General features: G+C 48.9%; 1 protein-coding gene and 1 non-coding gene across 5 annotated transcripts in view; one reads left to right on the forward strand and one right to left on the reverse strand.

Annotated features, from left to right (window-relative positions):
* The window catches only part of ypel1 (yippee-like 1), an 82,025-nt gene that overhangs the window by 23,215 nt on the left and 32,020 nt on the right, over window positions 1-26,790 (reverse strand). For all 4 annotated transcript variants that reach the window (XM_072498330.1, XM_072498339.1, XM_072498321.1 and 1 more), the window contains exon 2: window positions 5,689-5,974. In XM_072498330.1, the coding sequence (XP_072354431.1) occupies window positions 5,689-5,805 (117 nt within the window). In that variant the 5' untranslated portion in view covers window positions 5,806-5,974. The remainder of the gene's footprint in view (window positions 1-5,688; window positions 5,975-26,790) is intronic.
* On the forward strand, window positions 8,224-8,327 carry LOC140430630 (U6 spliceosomal RNA). Its single transcript, XR_011949478.1, has one exon. It is a non-coding gene; the product is annotated as a U6 spliceosomal RNA (small nuclear RNA).

Raw genomic sequence — 26,790 nt, forward strand, 5'->3', positions numbered from 1 at the left:
GCTCTGGAACTCCCCGTCCATCTTCCCCGGGACAAACCAATGGTTACCCCTGATCGGGGACCACACCGATGCTCCCATTGCACCCCTGTGCCATCTCCACTGGCCCCAGATCCTTAGCGTTGCCGCCACCACTGGGCTCGTGGTATACTTTGTCGGCGAGAGCGGCAGCGGTGCCGTCACCAACGTCCCCAGGCTCGTTCCTTTGCAGGACGCCATCTCCATCCTCTTCCATGCCGCCCCCTCTCCCTCCATAACCCACTTGCGGATCATCGACACATTTGCTGCCCAGTAGTAGCTCCCCAGGTTTGGCAGAGCCAACCCTCCTCGGTACCTACTGCGTTCCAGGAACCCTCTCCTTACCCTCAGGGTCTTATTCGCCCACACAAACCCCATAATACTCCTGCCTACTCTCTTAAAAAAGGCCTTAGTGATCACGATGGGCAGGCACTGAAACACAAACAAAAACCTCGGAAGGGCCACCATTTTGACCGATTGCACTCTACCCGCCAGCGAGGGCGGTAGCATGTCCCATCTTTTAAAATCCTCCTCCATTTGGTCCACCAACTTCGTCAGATTCAGTTTATGTAGGGCCCCCCAACTCCTGGCTATCTGGATCCCCAGATACCGAAAGCTCCCCTCCGCCCTCCTCAGCGGTAGGTCCCCTATCCCTCTTTCTTGGTCCCCCGCCTGTAATACAAAGAGCTCACTCTTCCCTACATTGAGCTTATAGCCCGAAAACTCCCCAAACTCCCTTAGAGTCTGCATGACCTCCACCATCCCCTCCATTGGATCCGCCACATACAGCAACAGGCCATCCGCATATAGCGACACCCGATGCTCTTCTCCCCCTCGAACCACCCCCCTCCATTTATTAGACTCCCTCAATGACATGGCCAATGGTTCGATCGCCAATGCGAACAACAGAGGGGACAGGGGGCACCCCTGCCTCGTCCCTCGGTACAGCCGAAAGTACTCCGACCTCCGACGGTTCGTCACTACACTCGCCACCGGGGCTCTGTAAAGGAGCTTAACCCAACTGATAAACCCTCCCTCGAACCCAAACCTATGCAGCACCTCCAAGAGATACTCCCACTCTACTCGGCCAAAGGCCTTCTCCGCGTCCATAGCTGCCACTATCTCCGCTTCTACCTCCACCGATGGCATCATTATCACGTTTAAGAGCCGCCGCACATTGGTGTTTAGCTGCCTACCCTTTACAAATCCTGTCTGGTCCTCATGAATCACCCCCGGGACACAGTCCTCGATCCTCGTGGCCAGCACTTTTGCCAGCAACTTTGCATCCATATTGTGGAGCGAGATCGGCCTGTACGATCCACATTGCAGTGGGTCCTTGTCCTTTAGGATCAAAGACATTGTCGGAGGTAGGGTCCCCTCCTCTCTTGCCTCATTAAAGGTCCTCACTAGTAGCGGGGCCAACAGGTCTACGTACTTCCTGTAGAACTCCACCGGGAACCCGTCCGGTCCCGGGGCCTTCCCCACCAGTATGCTCCCCAAACCCTTGCTCAGCTCCTCCAACCCAATTGGTGCCCCCAGACCAGCCACCTCTTGCTCCTCCACCCTCGGGAATCTCAACTGGTCTAGGAATCATCTCATACCCTCTTCCCCCGTTGGGGGGCTGGGATCTGTACAGCTCTTCATAGAAGGCCTTAAATACCTCATTTATTTTCGTCGCACTCCGAACCGTGGCTCCCCTTCCATCTTTGACTCCCCCTATTTCCCTCGCTGCCATCCTTTTACGGAGCTGGTGTGCCAGCATCCGACTAGCCTTTTCCCCATACTTATAGGTCGCCCCCTGCACTTTCCTCCACTGTGTCTCCGCCTTCCCTGTGGTCAACAGGTCAAACTCCGTCTGAAGCCGTCGTCTTTCCCCAAGTAATCTTTCCTCCGGAGCCTCTGCGTATCTCCTGTCCACTCAAAATCTCCCCCACTAACCTCTCCTTTTCCATGCCCTCTGTCTTCTCCCTATGAGCCCTAATGGAGATTAGCTCTCCCCTGACCACCGCCTTCAACGCCTCCCATACCACCCTTACCCGCACCTCCCCATTGTCGTTGGCCTCCAATTACCTTTCGATACACCCCCTCACTTTCCCACACACCACCTCGTCCGCCAGCAGTCCCACATCCAGCCGCCACAATGGGCGTTGGTCTCCCTCCTCTCCCAGCTCCAGTTCCACCCAGTGCGGGGCATGGTCCGAAAGGGCTATGGCCGAATACTCCGTCCCCTCCACCCTCGGGATGAGTGCCCTGCCCAGAACAAAAAAAAAATCTATCCGGGAGTAGGCTTTGTGTACATGGGAAAAGAAAGAAAATTCCCTGGCCTGCGGCCTTGCAAACCGCCATGGGTCCACTCCCCCCATCTGATCCATAAACCCCCTAAGTACCTTGGCCGCCGCCGGCCTCTTTCCAGTCCTTGATTTGGAGCGGTCCAGTGCTGGGTCCAACACTGTATTGGAAGTCCCCTCCCATTATCAGGCCTCCTTTCTCCAGGTCCGGAATGCGCCCCAACATGCGCTTCATGAATCCTGCATCATCCCAGTTCGGGGCGTGTACGTTTACCAACACCACCCACGTCCCCTGCAGCCTACCACTCACCATTACATATCGCCCTCCATTGTCCACCTCCATAGTCTTGGCCTCAAATGACACCCGCTTTCCCACTAATATTGCCACCCCTCTATTCTTCGTGTCCAGTCCAGAGTGGAATACCTGTCCTACCCATCCCTTTCTTAACCTGACCTGGTCCGCCACCTTCAGGTGAGTCTCTTGGAGCATGACCACGTCCGCCTTCAGTCCCTTTAAGTGCGCGAACAGTCGAGCCCTCTTCACCGGCCCATTCAGCCCCCTCACGTTCCACATTATCAGCCGGATTGGAGGGGCTCTCACATTCAAACCCCCCCCCCCCGACTAGCCATCTCCTTTTCTGGGCCAGTCCCGTGTCCATGCCTCCCTCACCCTCCAGTCACCCAGACGGGGGACCCCCGTCCCGACCACCTCTTCTATGTCCCATTCCCTTTCGGCCAGTGCAGCAGCAACCCTTTCTCCCTCCCCCCCCCCCCCCCCCCCCCACTAGACCACTGTCTAGCTTTTTTGCTCCCCCCATGTCACTCCCGTAAGTCAGCTGACACCTGCTGACCCCCGCTATCCCATTGACCTCCCCATGTGGGTGTTCCCCCTCCCACCATTCTTCCCGCGCGCGGGAAAAACAAAACCCCGCGCTTTCCAAAGCCCGCTCCGCCCCCTCTGGCGCAGCTGCTATCGCGGCCTTGTCTCTCTCCCCCAGCCCATGTAACATTTCCTGCGCGTGATTGTGATTGACCCCCTATATACAACAACCATCACACATCAAACCTCAAATATCCCCCCCACCCTCACAAACCCTCAGTTAGAGTCCAACTTTTTGGTTTGCATAAAGGTCCACGCCTCTTCAGGCGTTTCGAAGTAATAGTGTTGGCCCTTGTATGTGACCACAGTCGCGCTGGCTGCAGCATTCCGAATTTCACTTCTTTCCGGTACAACGCCGCTTTGGCCCGGTTGAAACCCGCTCTCCGCTTTGCAACCTCCGTGCTCCAGTCCGGGTATATTCGGATCTCTGCATTGTCCCACTTACTGCTCCGCTCCTTCTTGGCCCATTTCAGGACCCACTCTCTGTCCGTGAACCGGTGGAACCTCACCACCATCACTCTTGGCGGCTCATTTGCCCGGGGCCTCCTCGCCAGCACCCGGTGTGCCCCGTCCAACTCCAGCGGCCTCGAAGGGGCCTCCTTGCCCATCATCGCCCCGAGCATCGTGCTCGCGTATGCCCCGGCATCAGCCCCCTCCGCTCCTTCAGGGAGACCCAGGATCCGCAGATTCTTTCTCCTCTACCTGTTCTCCAGGTCTTCGAGTCTTCCCGCCCACCTCCTGCGTAGCACCTCGTTCTGCTCCACTCTCACCAGCAGGCCCGAGATCTCATCCTCGTTCTGACCAACGCTTTTTTGTATCTCCTGGATCTGAACCTCGGGATCACCCAGAAGGCCCACTAGTCCTTCGATTGCCGAAAGCATCGGCGCCAGCATTTCCTTACGCATCTCCTCGCGATGCTCCTCGAAGCAGTGCTTAATAAACTCCTGCAGCTCCACTTTGTCTCTGGCCGCCGCCATTTTGTCTTTTTTTCCCGTTGCTCCAATGCCACTTTTGTGGCCGTTACGCTTCGAGTCCGTTTCATACAAGTTGGAGGGGGACCTCCCTCTTACCTTCCCCACGGGTTAGTTCCGAAAAAAGTTCCGTTGGGGCTCTTCTAGCGAGCCCGAAAGTCCGTGGTAGCGGGAGCTGCCGAATCGTGCGGCTCAGCTCCGCATTGCCGCACCCGGAAGTCGCATGCTACAACGTTGAGAGGTCTCAGAGCCATAGCAAGAAAGCCTAGCAATACCCAGGCATCCATGTCGTTAACAATTTTGCAAGATCAATAAAAAACGAGAAAAAAAAAGAGGATTAATCAGACAGGGAGAGGACACGCTTACACACAGGATACGATCCCACACACAGACACAGGAAATACAAAAGATGAATGAGATTGAGGGGAAGTGATGAACACTGTTTTTCTCCCCCAATCTCAACATGTGGGAAATTAGATGTTGCAACATTCCCAACTACTAGGCAACAGAAGTGCAGATAAACAATGAGGAACTCCACATAGGATGAGGGATGGGGGGGAAAGAGAGTAATAGCAGAAATTTGTAACTTAGCTATTCGGTCCTTTGAGCAAAGGACAAGCCAGTAATTAAAGCAAAACAGAGAACAGGAACATGGTTCAAGTGTTGGAATCTGCAATTGTTTGAAGAATATTGCTGCAGGGCCAGAGTTGACTGGATACCAAGCAGCAGAGTAGGTCCACATCAGCGCGTGCAAAAAAGGCAGGGAACCGCATGAAACCCCAATAGCTTTAAATCTAACCTCCTACCATCATGTGGGAACTGTTCCTCATATCAAACAGATTTCAAGCACAGTAAATATGCCCAAAGAAAAACCAGCAGTAAACAAGAGCGCAACACCTACAATCAGGCAGTAATGTCACTTGAGGTTAGGAACAGCAACTGCTCTTGTATTTCCAGGATTCTCTTTCCCCACTCTTCCGCAACACCTGCCACATGTTGACTCTTGCCAACACACATTTGTAAAGATTTTGTCTGATCTTTGGTAAAATCTCTCAAGTTCATATTTTGAGCCTTGGCAGTGATTGCCAGCAGGCTGTTCAACTTCAAGAGACACAGTCAGACTGAACCCCACAGCAAAAGGAGGCAGCCACTGGGCACATTGTCCCAGTGTTGGTTCCCTGTGAAAAGACAGCCAATTAGTCACATTTCTCATTTAACAAATTCCTTTTCAATTCAGGGCATTTCATCAGAACTCACCACATAAAAACAAATCTAATCTCACCTCTGATTCTTTTATCAATTATCTAATGTGTCCCATCTGTTATTGAGCACCCTCCAGCAGTTTCTCCCCATCTACTCCAAAACCTTCATAACTTTGAATAACTCTGACAATTATGGTTCTCGCCCAATATTTTTACACACATTCTCTGCAATCAAGAACCCAACTATTAGTTCCCTCTGGCCGGCAACAAACAATTTTCAAACAACGAGTAGAACAAGTACTCCAATTTTTCTCCCGCCCCCAAAGACTTACCTTGGAAATTAGCTCGTCGTGATTCGCTAGATGAGCTCGACAATGGATACAGCTGTATGTCCGGTGACAGTTTGGCAGGTAAGCCTGGAAGGTTTTTGATTTTGTCATCTTTACCATTTCCAACGGGTGTTCTTCGCTGCTGAGCTCTGGGCTGGCAGTCGAAGAGTTACAGGCCTGGTGCACTCTCTGACAGAAGAAACACTGGAAAACGCAAGCAAAAGCCGTCGTTGTAATGGAGTGTGTGTGGCCTTCTCCACACAGACACCACGAGGGAAACTGTCAGAACCTGCAATGGGAAATACAGAAGGGTCACATTAGTACAGGTGAAAAGTCACACCAGGTAAGTTACAAAGTCTCATCCCCAGGATAATTATGTACCCAGTTTATGGTGTCTCAGTGCAGGGGTGTGATTATTTTTGTTAGGTCAGTGTAAAGGGCAAGGCAGCTATGTGAAGTTGATAAACAGACCAGTCATAACTTAATTGGGTAGCAGAACAAAGTTGGGCTAAGTGGACCACACCTGTTACTATGTGAAGTGGATTCTGTTTTTTCCCCAAATAGTTTCAACTTTTAAAAATTCTACTGTTAGTAAAAAGTCCTAAAATATTGTTAAACACTGTCCTCCTCTTTTGCAATTTCTGCAACAGCTCATGTGTATCCAGGAATTGCTTACATTTGTAGTGCTCCAGCCCCATTGCACAATTTTGTCCTGACAAAAGGTAGGGTTGAAACTAGGAGCAGAAATGCCTCCTTGAATCTAGACCGTCAAGTGCAGAGTGATGCCTCACCTGTGTTTTCAGAGTTACTCAGGAACTTACTAGTTTAAAAAAGCAGTCAAGCAAAATTCAAACATCACTACATTTCAAACATTCCTCAGTATCAAAAACAAACTATTTGAAATGCAAATGCACAGGGTGGAGACCAGGACCTTTTTTGTGTATGGCAGCTATGTGAAATTGACATACAGACCTGCAAACCATGACCTATCTGGAAAGGAGAACAAAGTGGAGCTAATTGACCACAGCTGTTCCTACATCTAGTGCATTCTGCTTTTCTCCAAATAGTTTCAACTTTAAATTCTTCTGTTAAAAGTCCTAAAATAAATGTTAATGTGAAGCGAGTAGCATTCACAAGGTGGGTGATGTGCGTCACTCCCAGTTTATTTGTCGTATTTTTTAAAAACTTCAACCGCATGAATCACAGCTCAGGTTGCTAATGTCTTCAGCTATTTTTAGAACATTCCCTTGAAAGCAGACCAAGGCAGGCCAGCAGCACGGTTCAATTCCCGTACCAGCCTCCCCGAACAGGCGCCGGAATGTGGTGACTAGGGGCTTTTCACAGTAACTTCATTTGAAGCCTACTTGTGACAATAAGCGATTTTCATTTCATTTCATTGTATGTTTGTGGAGCCTTGCTATGTTCAAATTGTTATGTAGGTAAACATTACAGCCAATCAATGCACTTCAAAAAGTAACTCATTGGCTGTGAAGTGTTGTTAGATGCCCCAAGAGTGCAGTAAGTCATTATACAATTTGCAAGTTATTTCTTTCCCCTCTCCCCATTTCAAGATTGAGTTGTTCAGCTTCCTTTCAGCATCCCCTGCTTTCAGAGAGATTTACAGAATTGCCTGTTGCCATGCAAGTCATCAGGCCTGCACACTCTTTGCGCGAGAAATCCAATGCTAATTCCCACTGTTGCATTCTCTGCTCTTGCATCCTCCTCGGCTTCAAATATTTATAAATTTCCCCCAAGATGCACAATCTCTGTTTCAACCTGACCTCATAGTAAACAGATACATGGGTAATGGATTTGCTCTGGCCAGAAAAAACAATTTTTACACCCTGTCCAATTGGTTTTTGTACCTACTTTAACCCCCCCCCCCACCCCCACCCCACTCCAGTCCCATATTCTAAGAAAACTCCATGAAAAGAAATGGCCCTTAATTCCTCAGTCAGAATCTTTAAAATTGTTAATACCATGATGCTGACTCCCGAGAAAATAGTCTTCCCCTAGCTTATCAATATCATTCAGATAATTTTAAAACCTCATATCTTAGCTGAATCTCACTATCTCAAGTCTCTCCTCACAGGTACAGTTTCCTATCCCTGAAATTATTCTAGTAATGCAAGCATTGTGCAGCTTTGTCTTTTCCATAATGGAGAACCAAAATTGTACTGTGGCTCTGCAAGTGATTTGTATAAATTAATCTTGTGCTCAACATTACAAATTGAATGCAAAATGCTATTGATTTTACGGCTTAATTTCCTACAGGTGGGGAAGCAAGGGCAAGGGGAGGCATGGAGAAGTGGTACAGTCTGTCACAGAACCAGTAATCCAGAGACCCGGTGCTCACTTTGAAAAAAAAAAGAAAATCGCTTATTGTCACAAGTGGGCTTCAATGAAGTTACTGTGAAAAGCCCCTAGTCGCCACATTCCGGCGCCTGTTCGGGGAGGCTGGTACGGGAATCGAACCGTGTTGCTGGCCTGCCTTGGTTTGCTTTAAAAGCCAGCGATTTAGCGGAGTGTGCTAAACCAGCCCCTTAGCAGCACATATACTAAAAATGGAACGACAGAGAAGATTAGCATGGCTCCTGCGCAAGGATGACACATTTCTGAATGGAGAGGGTTTCCCAAGCTGCCAGAGCATACCTTATTGGAGCGGTTACTGCTCCCAGATGTGGAAGGGAGGGTAGGATTGGGGATATGTATGGGTGGCTGGGGGAGGGAAGAACAGGTGGTGGGTAATAAGGAGAAATGGGAGGGGGGTGAGAAGGAGGAGGAGATGATAGGATGAGGTGTGTGGAGCGAGACAATGCCAGGGTGAATTCGACAACCTCATGTGCAAGGACCAGTTCGATGCAGTTTAAGGTAGTACACAGGATGCACATGACTCGGGCGAGGATGAGTGAGTTCTTCCAAGGGGTGGCACACATGTGAGAGAAGTGTGGGTGAGGACCAGTAAACCACGCACATGTTTTCTGGGGCGGTGAGAAGTTGGAGAAATACTAGGAGGGGTATTTGGGACGTTATCAAAAGATTGTGGGGGCCGAACCGGACCCTATTGTGGCGATTCTTGGGGTATCAGAAATGCCGGAGCTGATGGAGAGGAGGAAGGCCGACGTTGTGACCTTCGCCTCTCTAGTTGCCTGAAGATTTTTGCTGGAATGGCGGTCAACAACGCCGCCAGGGGTGGCAGCCTGGCTAGGGGACCTGTATGAGTTTCTCCAGCTGGAGAAGGTTAAGTTTGAATTGAGGGTATCAGCGGAGGGCTTTGAGACACAGTGAGGACTGTTCATGACCATGTTTGAGAAATTGTTTGTCCCATGATATGGGGGGGGGGGGGGGGGGGGGGGGGGGTCCGGAAGGAGGAGACAGAGTTCTTAGATTTATTTATGCTTTTGTAATTTTGAATGTGTTTGGAATAAAATACTTTTTTTTTTTTTTAAAAAGTAATCCAGGGCCACACTTTGGGGAACAGGGTCTGAATCCTACCATGGCAGATGGTGAAATCTGAATTCAATAAAAATATGCAATTAAAAGTCTAATGACGAATTATGAACCATGAAAACATTTGTTGATTGTCATAAAACCCATCTGGTTCACTAATGTCCTTTAGGAAAGGAAATATGCCACTCTTACCCAGTCTGGCTTTCAGTGACTCCAGGCCCACAGCAATGTCATTGGCTGACCTCTGAAATAAGACTAGCAAACCACTCAGTTCAAGAGCAATAAATGCTGGCCCAGCTAACCACACCCACATCCCCTGAATGAATAAAAAGGTCTCATTGTGCATTCACACCCTTCAGCAGCATGCTCCCATTTTCATTCTGAAGTGCACGAGCTTGTGCATCTGCATAAGAGCAAATGCACAATATCTACCCATTCCACTCCATCATCCCTGAATTTTTTTTTTTAAAAACACCTTCTCTCTCACAAACCCCCTACTTTTCTGCCATTGTAAAATCTGAATATTGTCCAAGTTAAGTGGACTAAACTCTGAGCCCCCTGGATTGCATCACTTCCAACTCTTCTCCAATCTGAGCAGTTACCGTCGATTTGCTGTTCATCCAATCAGCTATCTATTCAAGTGTCTTTTCTCAACAAGCTTCCGTTCGCCACGCCTACACACACTATATTTATTCTCCCTTAATCTATCCAAAGTCAAACGCGACTCATCTTTACCAAATCCCCAATTGCTGTCCTCAATTACCTCGTGTTACCAAACACCCATGGATTTAATTTCAAATGGACAATGGTAATCGCACCAACTTATCTGTAGTTACCCATTTATCCTCCTCTCCCTACTTGAAGGAAGTGCTAAATGAGCCACTCTCATCCCTAGCACAACTTACATCCACAAGGAGGATTGACATGTGATCACAGCCTCATCATCTCTGACAACAGCTGAAGGCACTTACCATCACAGCTCAGTGACCTCCAAACCTCTAGTTCTGATCAGGATTCCTACAGAGGAATCAAGAACTACAGCAAATTTCTATTTTAGTTCAATTATATAGTAAAAATTGGTGAACAGTTATGTTCACCATTACTGTTATACCAAGGTTGTAGTGATGTGAGATCCAGAATTAGCCACACTCTCTCCAGGCTGTCTGGCCTCCACCTAACAATGTGGAATATTACCCATGTTCAAGTATTTGCCAACAAGGGCAGGCAATCCAACCCAGTCAATTACTGCACTATCAGCCTACTCTCGATCATCCATAAAGTGCAGGAAGGAGCATCAATGATGCTCATCCGTGACCAGCCCACCAATGACTTGGGATTCCACCAAGACGCCTCTCCAGGCTTCATTCAAACATGGCCAAGAGTTGAATTCCAGAGGCCAGAATGGGAGAGCGACTAAGGCAGCATTGGGCCCTTTTAAATAGCAATATAATTTAATATCTTGATCCAAAGAACCCCATCCTTAGAGGCATACCCTATTTGCTTTTCATTTCTTTCACTATGTTTGTATGACAACAGTCATAAACTGGCTGTTTATTTTGCAGTTGTCAGGAACGGAGGTAGTTTTATGTAATTTATATTTGTATTTGTGGATTATTAGGAGCAAGGAATAGCTTTAAGTTTAATTTTGAGTTTGCATAAGAAAGGTTTAAAACTTTAGTCAGCTTCATGTTAAACAAAAGTGCCTGCATGTCTGTGGGTTTTGGTTTCATTTTAAAATGCGCCTGCATTGTAATTAAAGGTTTACAACATGAAAACAAACAACAAACAGGGTTTAAAGAAAGTAGGCTGTTGCTTAGCAATCAGGGCCCCCACAATGACAAACATAAGCATTTGTGGTTCAGTTGGAACCAGGTAATGAGAAGAAAGCAGCTTTCACAGAAACTGCCAGAGGCAAGACAATGGAGAAAGGGGGAAAAAGCATGCCCCAAAAGCGAAAGAGCAGATAGTTCCAGGGGATGAAAAGAGTCATTCCTGTAAGACTGAAGTCAAGGAACAAAGAACTTGAATCTGAACGTGGTACTTTTCACTGAAGTTAAAAGGGGGATGAGAGAGGCTTTCAGTTAAAGACAACAAAGGTGCAGATCTGGTGAATTTGGCGAGTGAGAAGCCAGACATGTGAAGTAATCCTAAGGTTGGTGACACTTTAATACAGCTTGTGAAGCAGTGTCCTTCATAGACTCCTTAAAGTGCAGAAGGAGGCCATTCAGCCCATTGGGTCTGCACCAACCCTCTGAAAGAGCACCCTACGACTTCTGGTGGTGACCATGGAGTGAACGTTCGCACATTTAGCTACTCCCGCTCTTTGTGGTTTTTTAACGTCTTTTAAGCTGGATCTCTGTGGGAATTTTTCAACATAAGTGGATAAAAGCGAGAGAAGAAGGCAACCCCTATTTTATGGAGCTGCGCCCAAGAAACAATCTTCAAAGAAGAAATCAAAAGTTGGTTAGAAGTGAAGTTCAGAGTTTTGTGGATGCAATGGCAGAGAAGCAAAGTTCGACCACACCAGCTCAATGGACGATAGATCAGTGGGTTAAATACTTGGATGAGAAGTTCGCCTGGCATCATAAGGAGTGTGCGGAGGACCTGACCCGAGCAGTGGCCTCGATTAAGGAGGTGGTCAGCCGGGTGGAGGAGAAAGTGACAACCCAGGGACAGGCGATCCAAAAGTTGCAGGAGCTGGCGGCAGAAGAAGAGGAGCAGTCCACTGCGATGCATTGGAAATTAATATTTTACAGGATCGGCAGAAATGGTTGTTGGAGAAGGTGGAGAATTGTTCTCGCAGGCAGAATATCTGGATCCTCCGGCTGCCAGAGGGAAAGGAGGGTCGGATGCCGGTGCGTATGTGGGGAAGATGCTGGAGAAGATGCTCGGGGAAGTTGCGTTTGACCGGCCGATAGAGGTGCCTAGGCGTAAGGTCCAGGGTAGTGAGCCCCCGAGGGCGATGGTGGTGAGGCTGCATTGGTTCCTGGACAAGGAACGCATTATGAGGTGGGCCAGACAGATCAAAACGGTTCATGTGGGAAGAGGCAGAGATCCGGGCGTATCAAGATTTGGGAGCAGAACTCGCAAAGAGGAGGGCGAGTTTTAATAAGGTTAAGGCGGCCCTGTATGCGAAGGACATAAAATTCGGACTGCTCTACCCAGCCTGTCTTTGGGACCTACGAGAACCGGGAACTGTACTTTGGCTCACCAGAAGAAGTGGCGACCTCCATGAAAGACAATAATCTGATAGAGGCATAATGACTTTAAAATCTAGATAGTAGTGGGTTGAGTTAAAAGTTTTGTGTTGCTTTATATTTATAGAATTTCAGCCTTTCACTGTATCTTAAGTTATGTTGGATCGGGAAAAGAAGGATGTCTCTGATTGATTTGATTCTGATTCGTTGTTATATGTACCGAGATACAGTAAAAAGGTATTGAAGTTGCAATGTTCTAGGGAACAAAAAAAAAAAAGATGTTTGAGTTTCTGCATGCATAATCCTTTCTTCTCCTGTTTGATTTTTCTTCTATTGTTTTTGGCTCTGTTTGAAGGTGATGGGACCGAGATGTTGTAAAGGGAGGAGGGGTGGGCCTCTGCGCCCAGACCTTGGAGGATTGTTGTTTGCTTTCCATGTTTGATGTTATTGTTTTTAGAACTTATGTTAAGAGTGTGGGCAAGGGAATCCAGCAGGTGGTAGGATACTAGGCGCTGGGGGCGGGAGCTACTAGGCTAGCTGGGAGGGCTGGTTCACGGGAGCAAAGTGGGGGGAGAGCTGAAGAGAGATGGAGTGGAGGGGGGTTTCTGCTGACGACTAGGGGACTTTTAGGAGGTTGGCGATGTAGGGGACTTTTAGGAGGTTGGCGATGGAGACCAGATGGCTGTGGCTGCCGAGGGGCGGGCCAGGGGAGGTGCGGGACATGGGCTAAGGGCTGGCCTAGGAAAGGTCATGGCTGATCGACAGGGGAGGGGGGCAAGAGCCCCCCCCCCCCCCCCCCCCACCCACCCAGACCAGACTGATTACGTGGAATGTTCGTGGACTGAATGGGCGGTCAAAAGGGCCCGTGTGTTCGCACACTTGAGACAGCTAAAAGCCGACGTGGCCATGTTACAGTAGACACTTGAAGCTGGGAGACCAGGTCAGACTGAAGGAGGGATGGGTCGGACAAGTATTCCATTCAGAACTGGACTTCAAAACAAGGGGGATGGCCATCCTGATTAACAAATGGGTGGCATTTGAGGTGGGGAAGATAGAGGCAGACCCGGGAGGCAGATTTATTATGGTTAGCGGAAACTGGAGGGAATGGCAGTGGTGTTGGTAAATATATATGCCCCCAACTGAGATGATGTCACGTTTGTCAGGAAGGTGCTGGGAAAGATCCCGGACCTTGACCCGCACCGGTTAGTTTTGGGGGGAGGGGGGTGACTTCAACACGGTCCTGGATCCGAGAATGGACCAGTCGAGTTCTAGGTCAGGGAAAGTATCAGCAACGGCGAAAGAACTGCGGGGGTTTATGGAGCGCATGGGAGGGGTTGGTCCGTGGAGATTCGGGAGGCCAAGGAGCAAGGAATATTCATTCTACTCCCATGTGCACAAGGTATACTCCAGGATAGATTTCTTTGTACTGGATAAAACACTTGTTAGTGGGGGTGGAGGACACGGAGCGCTCAGCAATTGTGGTATCAGACCACGCGCCATATTCGATAGACCTACGGTAAGTACAGAAAAGTCCCAGCGCCCGCAGTGGAGATTAGATGTAGGGCTGTTAGCGGACGACGAGGTCTGTGAGCAAGTGAGGGAAGCCATTCGGGGGCATAAAAGGAACAATGACACGGGAGAGAGCGCTGCTGGGGCGGTGTGGGAGGCATTGAAGGCAGATATTAGAGGGGAATGTATTTTGATTCGGGCCCATAGGGAGAAGACCGAACAGGCGGAGTTGGACAGGTTGGTAGGAGAAATCTTACAGGTGGACAGGAGATATGCAGAACCTCCGGATGAGGAGCTCCTGAAGGAGCGTCAGACTCCAAATGGAATTTGGGCTCCTTTCCACAGGTAGTGCAGAGGGACAGCTGAGGAGAGTAAAAGGGGCAATATATGAATAGGGGGAGAAGGCTAGCAGGATGCTGGCACATCAGCTGAGGACGCAGGAGGCGGCGAGAGAAATAGGGAAAATAAACAATAATGAGGGGGAAGGTAGTGATAGACCCGGGGGCAGTTAATGACGTGTTCCGTGAATTCTAAGTCGACTATATGAGTCGGAACCCCCGGTTGGGAGGAGGGTATGAATCAGTTGCTGGAGAGGCTAGAGTTCCCGAAGGTAGGTGAGGAGCTGGTGGAAGTCCTGGGGGGCCCAATTGGGCTTGGGGAGGTGATAGATGGAATGGGGGCGATACAATCGGGTAAGGCCCCGGGACCTGATAGATTGCCAGTGGAATTTTATGAAACATTTTCTGGGTTACTAGGGCAGCTTCTGGTTAAGGCTTTTAATAAGGAGCTGGGAGTGCTTCCTCCAACACTATCACAGGCATCAATTTCTCTCATCCTAAAGCGAGACAAGGACCCGGAGAGCTGTGGATCGTACAGGCCAATTTCCCTTTTGAACGTAGATGCTAAATTGCTGGCAAAGATCTTGGCTCGAAAAGAGGATTGTGTCCTGGAGGTAATCGGGGAGGATCAGACGGGATTTGTGAAGGGCAGGCACCTGACGTCCAATATTAGACGGCTTCTTAATGTTGTTATGTCAGCGGAGGGATGCGAGATTGAGGTGATAGTAGCCATGGACCCGGAGAAGGCTTTCGACCGGGTGGAGTGGAAGTGCCTATGGGATATTTTAGGCAGGTTTGGGTTCAGGCAGGGATTTGTGGATTGGGTCCGGCTGTTATATCAGGCGCCTGTGGCAAATGTAAGAACCAACCAAGTCCGGTCAGAATACTTCGGTGTCTCTGGGGGGACAAGGCAGGGATGCCCGCTCACCCCATTACTGTTTGCCCTGGCCATAGAGCCCTTAGCGATGGCCCTTAGATCATTGAATGTCTGGCGGGGGATAGTGAAGGGGGGGGGTTTGAGCACAGGGTCTTTCTCTATGTGAACGATTTGCTGCTCTATGTCACAGACCCGGTGGGGGGGGATGGCCGAAATCGTGGAGGTACTAGGAGAATTTGGGCGATTTTCAGGCTACAAGTTAAATATGGGAAAGAGCGAGATGTTTGTGATCCAGGCACAGGGGCAGGAAAGGAGGCTGAAGGAGTTACCTTTTTAAAGTGGTTGAGAGGAGTTTTAGATATCTGGGGATTCAAGTGGCTAAGAATTGGGGGCAGTTTCAAGGATTGGACAAAGCGGTCGATCAAATGAATAGGGACTTCCACAAATGGGACATGCTTCCGCTGATGCTGGCAGGGAGGGTGCAGACGGTGAAGATGACGGTCTTTCCGAGATTGCTCTTCTTTTTTCAATGTCTCCCGATTTTTGTCCCAAAGGCTTTTTTCAGGAAATGAACACGGCGATATTGGGTTGTGTGTGGGCGGGCAAAACCCCGAGAGTAAAGGCACTCCTGGAACGGGGTCGCGGAGAGGGGGGCCTTGGCCCTCCCGAGCTTCATTAGCTATTACTAGGCGGCAAACATATCGATGGTCAGCAAGTGGGTAGTGGGGGGAGGGGTCGGATTGGAAGCGGCATCCTGCAAGAGTACGAGTTTGGAGGCTTCACTAATGGCGCCTCTGCCGTTCTCGCCAGCTCGGTACTCTACAAGCCCTGTGGAAGTGGCAGTCCTAAGGGTGTGGTCACCGATCTGTAACAACCACCAGTTTGGCCCAGGGGGGCTGGATGGGGGCTTTAAGAGATGGCAGTAGGCAGGGATTGAGATTTGTGTGGACCTATTCATCCAGGAGGGCTTTCCGACATTGGAGGCATTAGAGGAGGATTTCGAGCTGCCGGGTGGGAACGGGTTTTGGTACCTTCAGGTACGGGATTTTGTACGGAGGCAGGTTCCAAGCTTTCCTCGCCTCCCCCTAAGGGGACTACAGGATAAGGTGATGTCAAAAACAGGGGTTGGAGAGGGGAGGGTTTTGGAGAAAAACAAGGAGTTGGAGTGGGAAGGGGCCCCTATCAAGGAGGTGAAGAGGAAGTGGGAAGAGGAGCTGGGAGGAGAGTTGGAAATTGAATTGTGGGTAAAAGCCTTGGAGAGTCAATTCATCCTTGACGTGTGCCAGATTTAGCTTGATCCAGTTCAAGGTGGTCTACAGGGCCCACATGACGGTAGCTCGGATGAGCAGGTTCTTTGTGGAGGATAGATGTGGGCGGTGTGGGGGTAGCCTGGCGAACCATGTACATATTTTTGGGCCTGTCCAAAATTGAGGGGATTCTCGCAGGGATTTGCGGACCTTATGTCAGACGTCCTGGAAGGGAGGGTAACTCAGAGTCCAGAACTGGCAGTATTTGGTGTATCGGAAGGGCCGGGGGGGGGGGGGGGGGGGGGGGTCCTGGCCTTCTCCTCCCTGATGGCCCGGAGATGGATTTTGCTGGGATGGAGGGACTCAAGAGCCCCCGAAGTCAGGTGAGTGGGTCAGCTATATGGCAGGGTTTCTCAAGTCTGGAAAAAAATCAAGTTCGCTTTGAGGGGATCAACTCAGGGGCTCGCCCGGAGATGTCAACCGTTCATCAATTTCTTCAAGGAAAATTGAAAGTCAGCAGTAAAGGGCGGGGTGGGAGAAAGAGTAGTAAGAGCACCCTACCTAGGCCCACTCCTCTGCCATATCCCCATGACCCCAACTAACCATTGGACACTAAAGGGCAATTTAATATGGCCAATCCACCCAAGTGGCACATCTTTGGACTGTGGGAGGAAACCCACACAGACTCAGGGAGAACATGCACACTCCACAGTCACCCAAGGCTGGAATCGAATGCAGGTGCTAACCATGTGTACCATGCCGCCCATTGGTTCTATTGGCGTGGCTGGGTGCCCGAGAGATTGTGTGGAAGCTTGAACGCATGTGGCAATCCAGTGCAGAATACTGAAGGAGAGTTTTAAACTCTGGGTGTGGATCCTTGAAAGCATCTGACAGCTTTTATGGGAGAAGATTTCAAAGTGTGTTCTTTGAGAATAGAGTTTGGAAAGACTCATGTGGAAGTTAAAGTTCCAATGAGACCATTTGGCTCACAGCATGACAAGCATTGGGGGGGGTGTCGATGAGAAATCTACAGAAGTTCTATTGGGTGACATCTGCCACTTGGTTTCAGAGTGTGGCATATCTGACACAGTCGGCCTGTTGGTTTACATGGATTGTGTACTTAGAGATTATATTACTAGATACATTGCGTAACTTGTGTGAGGACATCAGTGAAGATATAGTAGGGGTGAAGGGGTATTGTGTTCGAGTAATTCTTTTCACATTTAATAAAGTTTTATTCTTTTGTTAAAAGCTAATTGGAAGTTCTGATGCCAGCAGATGCTGTGCATCCACGTATCTAAATAAAAATGTTAAGGTCTTACAGACTATCAAGCCAGGGCTCCATTCTGGGACCTGACTGTCCAGTATTATCAGCTGGGATCATTACACTATCAAGGTTCTTCTCCATCACATACAGCAGGGCAAATCAAATTTCTGGTCTTTCAAAGTACGTAGACGATTCACTGAGTCTCACAGGCCAGTGTTTAAATCCCTATTTCTGTTAATCTCCATTTGCTCATCCTAATACATTTCTATCCCAATTATACCCAGAAAGGCAACAGAGAAGTTCAGCCTTTCCCAAACGTCCAGGCCTACAAAAAAAAATTCAAACTAGGGCACACCAGTAAGAAACATGTGCTGGCCAATTGCTCAGGCCAGCACAATTTGCACTTCCCCAATTTGAGGGACCCAGTGGCATTAACTGAAGAATTATAACGAAAGGGACTGGAGACCACAATTGTCGAAAGGGGTTAAAGCTTGGAATAATAGGCTGAGACACAGCTGAAGGGAGCTGACCACTGTAGAAACTAACTTTTCAATTCTGGATGTACACTAAAACTCCATATTACAACACAAAATGCACACAAAGAGCAAGCCAGAAAATAAATCTCAAGTTGAAATAAACCCAAACAATTCAATAAAGTGCTTTGCAAATGCACACATTGGACTCAGGCTGTATAGCATCACTAAGCATTTGGATCAATTCCACTGGGCCATTATGCTACAGAATCAGCTACACAGAAAGGTTTATGCTGCAGTTTTGAAGAAAAGAATCGGTTTATCAGGTTGATTTTGCTTGCATATCACAGAGTTCAATTCTCATCTACAGCAATTTATGCACACCTCCACCTAGTGCCTGGCATCTGAGGCCGCACTCAGGAATTCATTAAAGTATTCAGAAGAGCAGGAAACTTCAAACGGCAGATTTTTCTTTACTGGTGCAACTGGAAAAGGGAGTTTGAGATGTCAGAACCTGCAACTCAACATGAAGGGCGGCACCATCATTTCAATCAGCGAAGTAGTAGCACAACTTTCCCATTCAAAATAAGCTCACCAGTCAAGAGTTAATTAATATCCATTCCACAACTCTCCTTTCGAGTTAGTTAACCTGGAATGATGAGTTTAATGTTTACGGATCCAAGACCAGAGGTTCATTGAAAAACAGAACCCAATCAGGCTTGTATTAACAGAGGAACGCAGAACATAATATGACAAGCAATCCAAACTAAGTGTTCATAAAGCCCAAGTGTACAGTCTTTACCTTACCTCAGGCCATTAATAATAGAGTACCTCCCACCCACCACCATTAATATAAAATCCAACAGAAAAAACATGGATTAGTTTGTTAAAAACTTTACAGAACCCACCATTGGCAGCCAAATAGGTTCAACTTTCAATCACTGCTGCAAATGCCACATGTTCCAGAATTCCCTCCTTTGCTCCAAGATGCTGTGTATCATACTGTATGAAGACCATAAGACATAGGAGCAGAATTAGGCCATTCGACCCATCTAGTCTGCTCCGCCATTCAATCACAGCTGATATGTTTCTCATTCCCATTCTCCTGCCTTCTCCCTATAACTCTTGATCCCCTTATTAATCAAGAACCTATCTATCTCTGTCTTAAAGGCTGACTTGAACTCATTGCCTTCTGCGGCAATGAGTCCAAATGTGCTCCACACTGAATGCGCACAAATTTGTTGCCAAGCTTCCTACATCACAACTTCATGCTTGATGTCACGAAAATGCAAATCTTTCAAACCACTTTGGTCAAACCTTTTAAGTCAGCTGTCCTAATGCATCCTTTGGCTCAGTCTCAATTTGTGCCTGATTAACTTCGTAAAAATCCTTAGGAGCAAGAAGTTGCTATGTAAATGCCTGCCTTTCTCGTTTTGGTAGACGACATTAAGCAAGGAAGTAAAAGGTAGGGTTTACAATAGGTTTTATGCGGCTGCTTTTCAATGGATTAAACCGGTTTGGTCTAATGTCCAAGAACAACGGTTTCATGATTTATGTCTGCATGAAGCTGATACCAAAACTGGAGTGAGAACAAAAATGTGGAATGAACAGGTAGAGATAAAATAGCAAGTTTGGATTAGCTGAAATTTGCTATGAAGCACTAGAGCATCGTTGCTTGGTGAAGGAGAAACAATCAAATAAATGAAGGGTGCAAGCATGAGCTAAATACAGTAGGCTGGAGCCTTCCAATTGTGCCATGATTTGTCCACTGAGCCATAATAAAGGCACAATTCATTCATTAGTTTGTGGAGACATTCCAAATTCCAATCTGGATGACTTGCACAGAAATAAAGATATTACCACCTCCAATGTAATAGACACATCAACGCACTAGAGACACAAGGAAAAATAGTTGCCACGTCAAAAGTAGGTATCCCCTACTTTTCGATTTCGGCGGGAGAACAGCTGGTGAGTCAGTTTCAGCGGGAGCAGTGCGGAAGTGGCTGCTGGGAGGTAAGTCTGTCCTTTAAAAGCACTTGTCTTTGCAGGGGCAGGCCAGTCGATTTCGGCGGGAGAACAGCTGGTGAGTCAGTTTCAGCGGGAGCAGTGCGGAAGTGGCTGCTGGGAGGTAAGTCTGTCCTTTAAAAGCACTTGTCTTTGCAGGGGCAGGCCAGTCGATTTCGGCGGGAGTGGAGCTGGCTGGTTAGTCAATTTCAGCAGGAGCTGAGAATGTTTCTTTTTTTTTTAAATTAGTGTTTTAGGCGGGAACAGGAAGTCGACCCGCGGACCTCTGGGAAGACCCTCCCCAATAAATTCTGGTGGAGAGGAAACCCGAGACACTACACGTGTAGTGTCTCCCACCCGCCCTCCTCCTCTAACCTAATAATAAAACCCATTGGTCTGAGGTAAGTACCATATTTTATTATATTATTATTATTTTTTATAAAAAATTTAATTTCGTTGTTAGCCAGATCTTGGTAGAAAGTTAGAGGAATGGCAGGGAAGGGAGTGCAATGTTCCTCCTGCAGGATGTTTGAGGTGAGGGATGCAGTTAGTGTCCCTGCTGATTTTACCTGCAGGAAGTGCTGCCATCTCCAGCTCCTCCAAGACCGAGTTAGGGAACTGGAGCTGGAGTTGGAAGAACTTCGGATCATTCGGGGGGCAGAAGGGGTCATAGATAGCAGCTTCAGGGAATTAGTTACACCAAAGATTGGAGATAGGTGGGTAACTGTAAGAGGGACTGGGAAAAAGCAGTCAGTGCAGGGATCCCCTGCGGTTGTTCCCCTGAGAAACAAGTATACCGCTTTGGATACTTGTGGGGGGGGGGGGGAGACTTACCAGGGGTAAGCCATGGGGTACGGGCCTCTGGCACGGAGTCTGTCCCTGTTGCTCAGAAGGGAAGGGGGGAGAGGAGCAGAGCATTAGTAATTGGGGACTCGATAGTCAGGGGCACAGATAGGAGATTTTGTGGGAGCGTGAGAGACTCACGTTTGGTATGTTGCCTCCCAGGTGCAAGGGTACGTGATGTCTCGGATCGTGTTTTCCGGGTCCTTAGGGGGGAGGGGGAGCAGCCCCAAGTCGTGGTCCACATTGGCACTAACGACATAGGTAGGAAAGGGGGCAAGGATGTCAGGCAGGCTTTCAGGGAGCTAGGATGGAAGCTTAGAACTAGAACAAACAGAGTTGTTATCTCTGGGTTGTTGCCCGTGCCACGTGATAGTGAGATGAGGAATAGGGAGAGAGAGCATTTAAACACGTGGCTACAGGGATGGTGCAGGCGGGAGGGATTCAGATTTCTGGATAACTGGGGCTCTTTCTGGGGAAGGGACCTCTACAGACAGGATGGTCTACATCTGAACCTGAGGGGGACAAATATCCTGGGGGGGGGGGGGGGGGGGGGATTTGTTAGTGCACTTTGGGGGGGTTTAAACTAATGCAGCAGGGGCATGGGAACCTGGATTGCAGTTTTAGGGTAAGGGAGAATGAGAGTAGAGGGGTCAGGAGCACAGATTTGACGTCGCAGGAGGGGCCAGTGTTCAGGTAGGTGGTTTGAAGTGTGTCTACTTCAATGCCAGGAGTATACGAAACAAGGTAGGGGAACTGGCAGCATGGGTTGGTACCTGGGACTTCGATGTTGTGGCCATTTCGGAGACATGGATAGAGCAGGGACAGGAATGGATTGTTGCAGGTTCCGGGGGTTTAGGTGTTTTAGTAAGCTCAGAGAAGGAGGCAAAAGAGGGGGAGGTGTGGCGCTGCTAGTCAAGAGCAGTGTTACGGTGGCGGAGAGGATGCTAGATGGGGACTCTTCTTCCGAGGTAGTATGGGCTGGAAGTTAGAAACAGGAAAGGAGAGGTCACCCTGTTGGGAGTTTTTTTATAGGCCTCCTAATAGTTCTAGGGATGTAGAGGAAAGGACGGCGAAGATGATTCTGGATAAGAGCGAAAGTAACAGGGTAGTTATTATGGGAGACTTTAACTTTCCAAATATTGACTGGAAAAGATATAGTTCGAGTACAATAGATGGGTCGTTTTTTTTGTACAGTGTGTGCAGGAGGGGTTTCCTGAAACAATATGCTGACAGGCCAACAAGAGGCGAGGCCACGTTGGATTTGGGTTTTGGGTAATGAACCAGGCCAGGTGTTGGATTTGGAGGTAGGAGAGCACTTTGGGGACAGTGACCACAATTCGGTGACATTTACGTTAATGATGGAAAGGGATAAGTATACACCGCAGGGGCAAGAATTATAGCTGGGGGAAGGGCAATTATGATGCCATTAGACGTGACTTGGGGGGGGATAAGGTGGAGAAGTAGGCTGCAAGTGTTGGGCACACTGGATAAGTGGGGCTTGTTCAAGGATCAGCTACTGCGTGTTCTTGATAAGTATGTACCGGTCAGGCAGGGAGGAAGGCATCGAGCGAGGGAACCGTGGTTTACCAAGGAAGTGGAATCTCTTGTTAAGAGGAAGAAGGAGGCCTATGTGAAGATGAGGTGTGAAGTTTCGGTTAGGGCGATGGAGAGTTACAAGGTAGCGAGGAAGGATCTAAAGAGAGAGCTAAGACGAGCAAGGAGGGGACATGAGAAGTATTTGGCAGGAAGGATCAAGGAAAACCCAAAAGCTTTCTATAGGTATGTCAGGAATAAGCGAATGACTAGGGAAAGAGTAGGACCAGTCAAGGACAGGGATGGGAAATTGTGTGTGGAGTCTGAAGAGATAGGCGAGATACTAAATGAATATTTTTCGTCAGTATTCATTCAGGAAAAAGATAATGTTGTGGAGGAGAATGCTGAGCCCCAGGCTAATAGAATAGATGGCATTGAGGTACGTAGGGAAGAGGTGTTGCAATTCTGGACAGGCTGAAAATAGATAAGTCCCCGGGACCTGATGGGATTTATCCTAGGATTCTCTGGGAGGCCAGGGAAGAGATTGCTGGACCTTTGGCTTTGATTTTTATGTCATCATTGGCTACAGGAATAGTGCCAGAGGACTGGAGGACAGCAAATGTGGTCCTTTGTTCAAAAAGGGGAGCAGAGACAACCCCGGCAACTATAGACCGGTGAGCCTCACGTCTGTAGTGGGTAAAGTCTTGGAGGGGATTATAAGAGACAAGATTTATTTATTTATTTATTTTTTTATAAATGTTTTATTGAAAATTTTTTCCCAAACAACAATTTTTCCCCTCTTACAAAGCAAACGCAACAATAACAATACAGAAATTTTAAACAATACACAAGTAACAAAACCCCTTTATCTTTGACCTAAACTAAACCCCCCCTCCCCCCCCCCCCCCCCTCCTCCCCTGGGTTGCTGCTGCTGGTCATCTGTCTTCCCTCTAACGTTCCCCTAGGTAGTCGAGAAATGGCTGCCACCGCCTGGTGAACCCTTGAGCCGATCCTCTCAGGGCAAACTTTATCTGCTCCAGTTTAATGAACCCCGCCATATCATTTACCCAGGCCTCCAGTCCGGGGGGTTTCGCCTCCTTCCACATGAGTAGGATCCTGCGCCGGGCTACTAGGGACGCAAAGGCCACAACGTCGGCCTCTTTCGCCTCCTGCACTCCCGACTCTTCCGCAACTCCAAATAGAGCTAACCCCCAGCCTGGTTTGACCGGGCCTTCACCACCCGCGAAATCACTCCCGTCACTCCCTTCCAATACCCTTCCAGTGCCGGGCATGCCCAAAACATATGTGCGTGGTTTGCCGGGCTCCCGCCACACCTCCCACATTTGTCCTCCACTCCAAAGAACCTGCTCAATCTTGCTCCCGTTATGTGTGCTCTATGTAGCACCTTAAATTGAATCAGGCTAAGCCTGGCGCATGAGGAAGAGGAATTTACCCTGCTTAGGGCATCAGCCCACATACCCTCCTCTATCTCCTCCCCTAGTTCTTCTTCCCACTTTCCTTTTAGTTCGCACCACCGACTCCTCCCCCTCTTCCCCTCATCTCTCGGTAAATCTCTGACACCTTGCCCTCTCCGACCCACACCCCTGAAAGCACCCTGTCCTGTATCCCCTGTGTCGGGAGCAACGGAAATTCCCTCACCTGTTGTCTAGTAAATGCCCTCACCTGCATATATCTCAAGAAATTTCCCCGGGGCAACTTATACTTTTCCTCCAATGCTCCCAAGCTCGCAAAAGTCCCATCTATAAATAAATCTCCCACCCTCCTAATTCCCAACTGGAACCAGCTCTGAAATCCTCCATCCATTCTTCCTGGGGCGAACCTATGGTTGTTCCTGATTGGGGACCCCACCAGGGCTCCCCGCACCCCTCTCTGTCGCCTCCACTGTCCCCAGATATTCAATGTTGCCGCCACCACCGGGTCGTGGTAAACTTTTTAGGTGAGATCGGTTAGCGGCGCCGTCACCAGCGCCTCTAAACTCGTCCCTTTACAGGACTTTCTCTCCAGTCTTTCCCACGCCGCTCCCCTCACCCTCCATCATCCATTTACGTATCATTGCCACATTGGCGGCCCAATAGTAATCGCCCAAGTTCGGTAGTGCCAATCCTCCTCTGTCCCTACTACGCTGAAGGAACCCCCTCCTTACTCTCGGAACTTTCCCTGCCCACACGAAGCTCGTGATGCTCCTGTCTATTTTATTAAAAAAGGTCTTAGTGATTAGTATAGGGAGACATTGAAATACAAATAAGAACCTCGGGAGGACCATCATCTTAATTGCTTGCACCCTGCCCGCCAGCGATAGAGGCTGCATGTCCCACCTCTTGAAGTCCTCCTCCATTTGTTCTACCAACCGTGTCAGATTAAGTCTGTGCAAGGTTCCCCAGCTCCTAGCGATCTGAATCCCCAGGTATCGGAAGTTTCTTTCCACTTTCCTTAGAGGCAAGCCTTCTATCTCTCTACTCTGGTCCCCTGGATGTATCACAATAATTCACTCTTCCCCATGTTTAGCCTATACCCCGAGAAATCCCCGAACCCCCTCAAAATTCGCATAACCTCTATCATTCCCCCCGCTGGGTCCGACACCGTATAACAATAGGTCATCCGCATATAACGAGACTCGGTGTTCTTCTCCCCCTCTAATCACCCCTCTCAATTCCTGGAGTCTCTCAACGCCATGGCCAGAGGTTCAATTGCCAACGCGAACAACAATGGAGACAGCGGGCATCCCTGTCTTGTTCCCCTATATAGTCGGAAATACTCCGATCTATGTCGACCTGTAACTACGCTTGCCGTTGGAGCCCCATAAAGAAGTCTAACCCAGCTAATAAACCCGTTCCCAAACCCAAACCTCCCTTATCACTTCCCATAAATACTCCACTCCACCCTATCAAATGCCTTCTCTGCGTCCATTGCCGCCACTATCTCTGCCTCCCCCTCCACTGGGGGCATCATTATCACCCCTAATAGTCGTCGCACGTTAACATTCAGTTGTCTCCCTTTTACGAACCCTGTCTGGTCTTCGTGCACCAACACACCCCGGGGACACAGTCCTCTATCCTCGATGCCAGTACCTTTGCCAACAATTTGGCGTCCACGTTCAACAATGAAATGGGTCTATAGGACCCGCACTGCAACGGATCTTTATCCCTCTTCAAAATTAACGATATCGTCGCCTCCCGACATCGTCGGGGGTAGAGTCCCCCCTTTCCTGGCCTCATTGAACGTCCTCACCATCAACGGGGCCAACAAGTCCACATATTTTCTGTAATACTCCACCGGGAACCCGTCTGGTCCTGGGGCCTTCCCCTGCTTGCATGCTTCCCAGTCCCTTAATAACCTCGTCCACCCCAATCGGTGCCCCCAGGCCTACCACCCCCCGCTCCTCCACTTTCGGGAACCTCAATTGGTCCAGGAACTGCCGCATCCCCTCCTCTCCCTCTGGGGGTTGAGACCTATACAGTTCCTCATAGAAGGTCTTGAACACCTCATTTATCTTTCCTGCCCTTCGCACCGTGTCTCCCCTTTCGTCTCTAATTCCTCCTATTTCCCTCGCTGCTGCCCTCTTTCGCAATTGATGAGCCAACAGGCGACTCGCCTTTTCCCCATATTCATACCTCCTCCCCTGTGCCTTCCTCCACAGTACCTCCGCCTTTCTGGTGGTCAGAAGGTCAAATTCCGTCTGGAGTCGTCTCCTCTCCCTGTACAATTCCTCCTCCGGGGTCTCTGCAAATTCCCTATCCACCCTTAAAATCTCCCCCAGTAATCTTTCCCTTTCCTTGGCCTCTGTTTTCCTTTTGTGGGCCCCAATGGAGATCAGCTCTCCTCTGACCACCGCTTTTAGTGCTTCCATACCACTCCCACAGGGACCTCGCCGTCGTCATTGACCTCCAGGTATCTCTCAATACACCCCCGCACTCTTGCACACACTCCCTCATCCGCCATCAGTCCCACATCTAATCGCCAGAGTGTTTCTCTGCTCCCTTTCCTCTCCTAATTCCAGGTCCACCCAATGTGGGGCATGATCCGAAACCGCTATGGCTGAGTACTCAGCTTCTTCCACCCTAGAGATCAACGACCTTCCCAAAACAAAAAAATCTATCCGGGAGTACACTTTATGGACATGGGAGAAGAAGGAATACTCCCTAGCCCTAGGTCTAAGAAATCGCCCATGGATCCACTCCCCCCATTTGGTCCATAAACCCCTTAAGTACCTTGGCCGCTGCCGGCCTTCTTCCGGTCCTTGAGCTGGATCTATCTAGCCCCGGGTCCAGCACCGTATTAAAGTCCCCTCCTAAAATCAAGTTTCCTACCTCCAGGTCCGTATAACGCCCCAGCATCCGTCTCATAAA

The sequence above is a fragment of the Scyliorhinus torazame genome, chromosome 1 (assembly GCF_047496885.1).
Source record: "Scyliorhinus torazame isolate Kashiwa2021f chromosome 1, sScyTor2.1, whole genome shotgun sequence".
Classification (NCBI taxonomy): Eukaryota; Metazoa; Chordata; class Chondrichthyes; order Carcharhiniformes; family Scyliorhinidae; genus Scyliorhinus; species Scyliorhinus torazame.